Source organism: Myotis davidii, unplaced genomic scaffold (genome assembly GCF_000327345.1).
Source record: "Myotis davidii unplaced genomic scaffold, ASM32734v1 scaffold3578, whole genome shotgun sequence".
Lineage (NCBI taxonomy): Eukaryota > Metazoa > Chordata > Mammalia > Chiroptera > Vespertilionidae > Myotis > Myotis davidii.
The window spans coordinates 812,251-813,713 of record NW_006289094.1 but is presented as its reverse complement, the minus strand read 5'-3'; the positions used below and the strand labels follow the sequence as shown (position 1 = coordinate 813,713).

The following is a 1,463-nucleotide window of genomic DNA, read 5'->3' as shown; positions in this document are numbered from 1 at the left end:
CTGCTCCACGCACCACCATCTCCCCCAAGACCACCAGTAGAGGCACCGGGAGCCCGGGGACACACACCGCCATGGCCTCGGCTACTCCCAACGGGCCACACACTCCATTCACTACTCACTCCCCACACACAGGTTCCGTGTCCACCACCTCCCACATTACAGGTCCGCCCACAGGAACATCATTCCGGACCACCACCACCTTCCCAACCGCATCTCCATCCAAGACCACTCAATCCACTCACGTTCCAAACTCTGCCACCTCCTCTGTCACTCCCACTTCTCACAGAGTGATCACCCCAACACAACCCGAGACCCACTCTCCTTCCATCTCTACAGCAAGGCCAACAGGCTCCTCTCCGTCATCGACTCATGTCCCTGCCACAGGCACTGTGCCCTCACCTTACACCCCGCCATGGACACCTACCACAAGAGGAACCACCCAAGCCCCTCACTCTGTCAGCACAGCCAAAACCTCCACCTCCCTGGTGTCACACCCCTCCGCACCTGCCCACTCTGGCACCACAGCTGCTCCACGCACCACCATCTCCCCCAAGACCACCAGTAGAGGCACCGGGAGCCCGGGGACACACACCGCCACAGCCACACCCAACAGGCCACACACTCCCTTCACTTCTCACTCCGCCCCCACTGGTTCCGTGTCCACCACCTCCCACATTACAGGTCCGCCCACAGGAACATCATTCCGGACCACCACCACCTTCCCAACCGCATCTCCATCCAAGACCACTCAATCCCCTCACGTTCCAAACTCTGCCACCTCCTCTGTCACTCGCACTTCTCACAGAGTGATCACCCCAACACAACCCGAGACCCACTCTCCTTCCATCTCTACAGCAAGGCCAACAGGCTCCTCTCCGTCATCGACTCATGTCCCTGCCACAGGCACTGTGCCCTCACCTTCCACCCCGCCATGGACTCCCACCACAAGAGGAACCACCCAAGCCCCTCACTCTGTCAGCACAGCCAAAACCTCCACCTCCCTGGTGTCACACCCCTCCGCACCTGCCCACTCTGGCACCACAGCTGCTCCACACACCACCATCTCCCCCAAGACCACCAGTAGAGTCACCGGGAGCCCGGGGACACACACCGCCACAGCCACACCCAACAGGCCACACACTCCCTTCACTTCTCACTCCGCCCCCACTGGTTCCGTGTCCACCACCTCCCACATTACAGGTCCGCCCACAGGAACATCATTCCGGACCACCACCACCTTCCCAACCGCATCTCCATCCAAGACCACTCAATCCACTCACGTTCCAAACTCTGCCACCTCCTCTGTCACTCCCACTTCTCACAGAGTGATCACCCCAACACAACCCGAGACCATCTCTACAGCAAGGCCAACAGGCCCTTCTCCATCATCGACACATGTCCCTGCCACAGGCACTGTGCCCTCACCATCTACCCCGCCATGGACACCTACCACAAGAGGCACC

General features: G+C 60.3%; 1 protein-coding gene across 1 annotated transcript in view; it reads left to right on the top strand.

Annotated features, from left to right (window-relative positions):
- Window positions 1-1,463, top strand: part of LOC102765681 (mucin-6) — a 13,860-nt gene that overhangs the window by 5,601 nt on the left and 6,796 nt on the right. Inside the window, exon 5 of the mRNA XM_006761385.2 lies at window positions 163-1,458. Within this exon, the coding sequence (XP_006761448.2) occupies window positions 163-1,458 (1,296 nt within the window). The remainder of the gene's footprint in view (window positions 1-162; window positions 1,459-1,463) is intronic.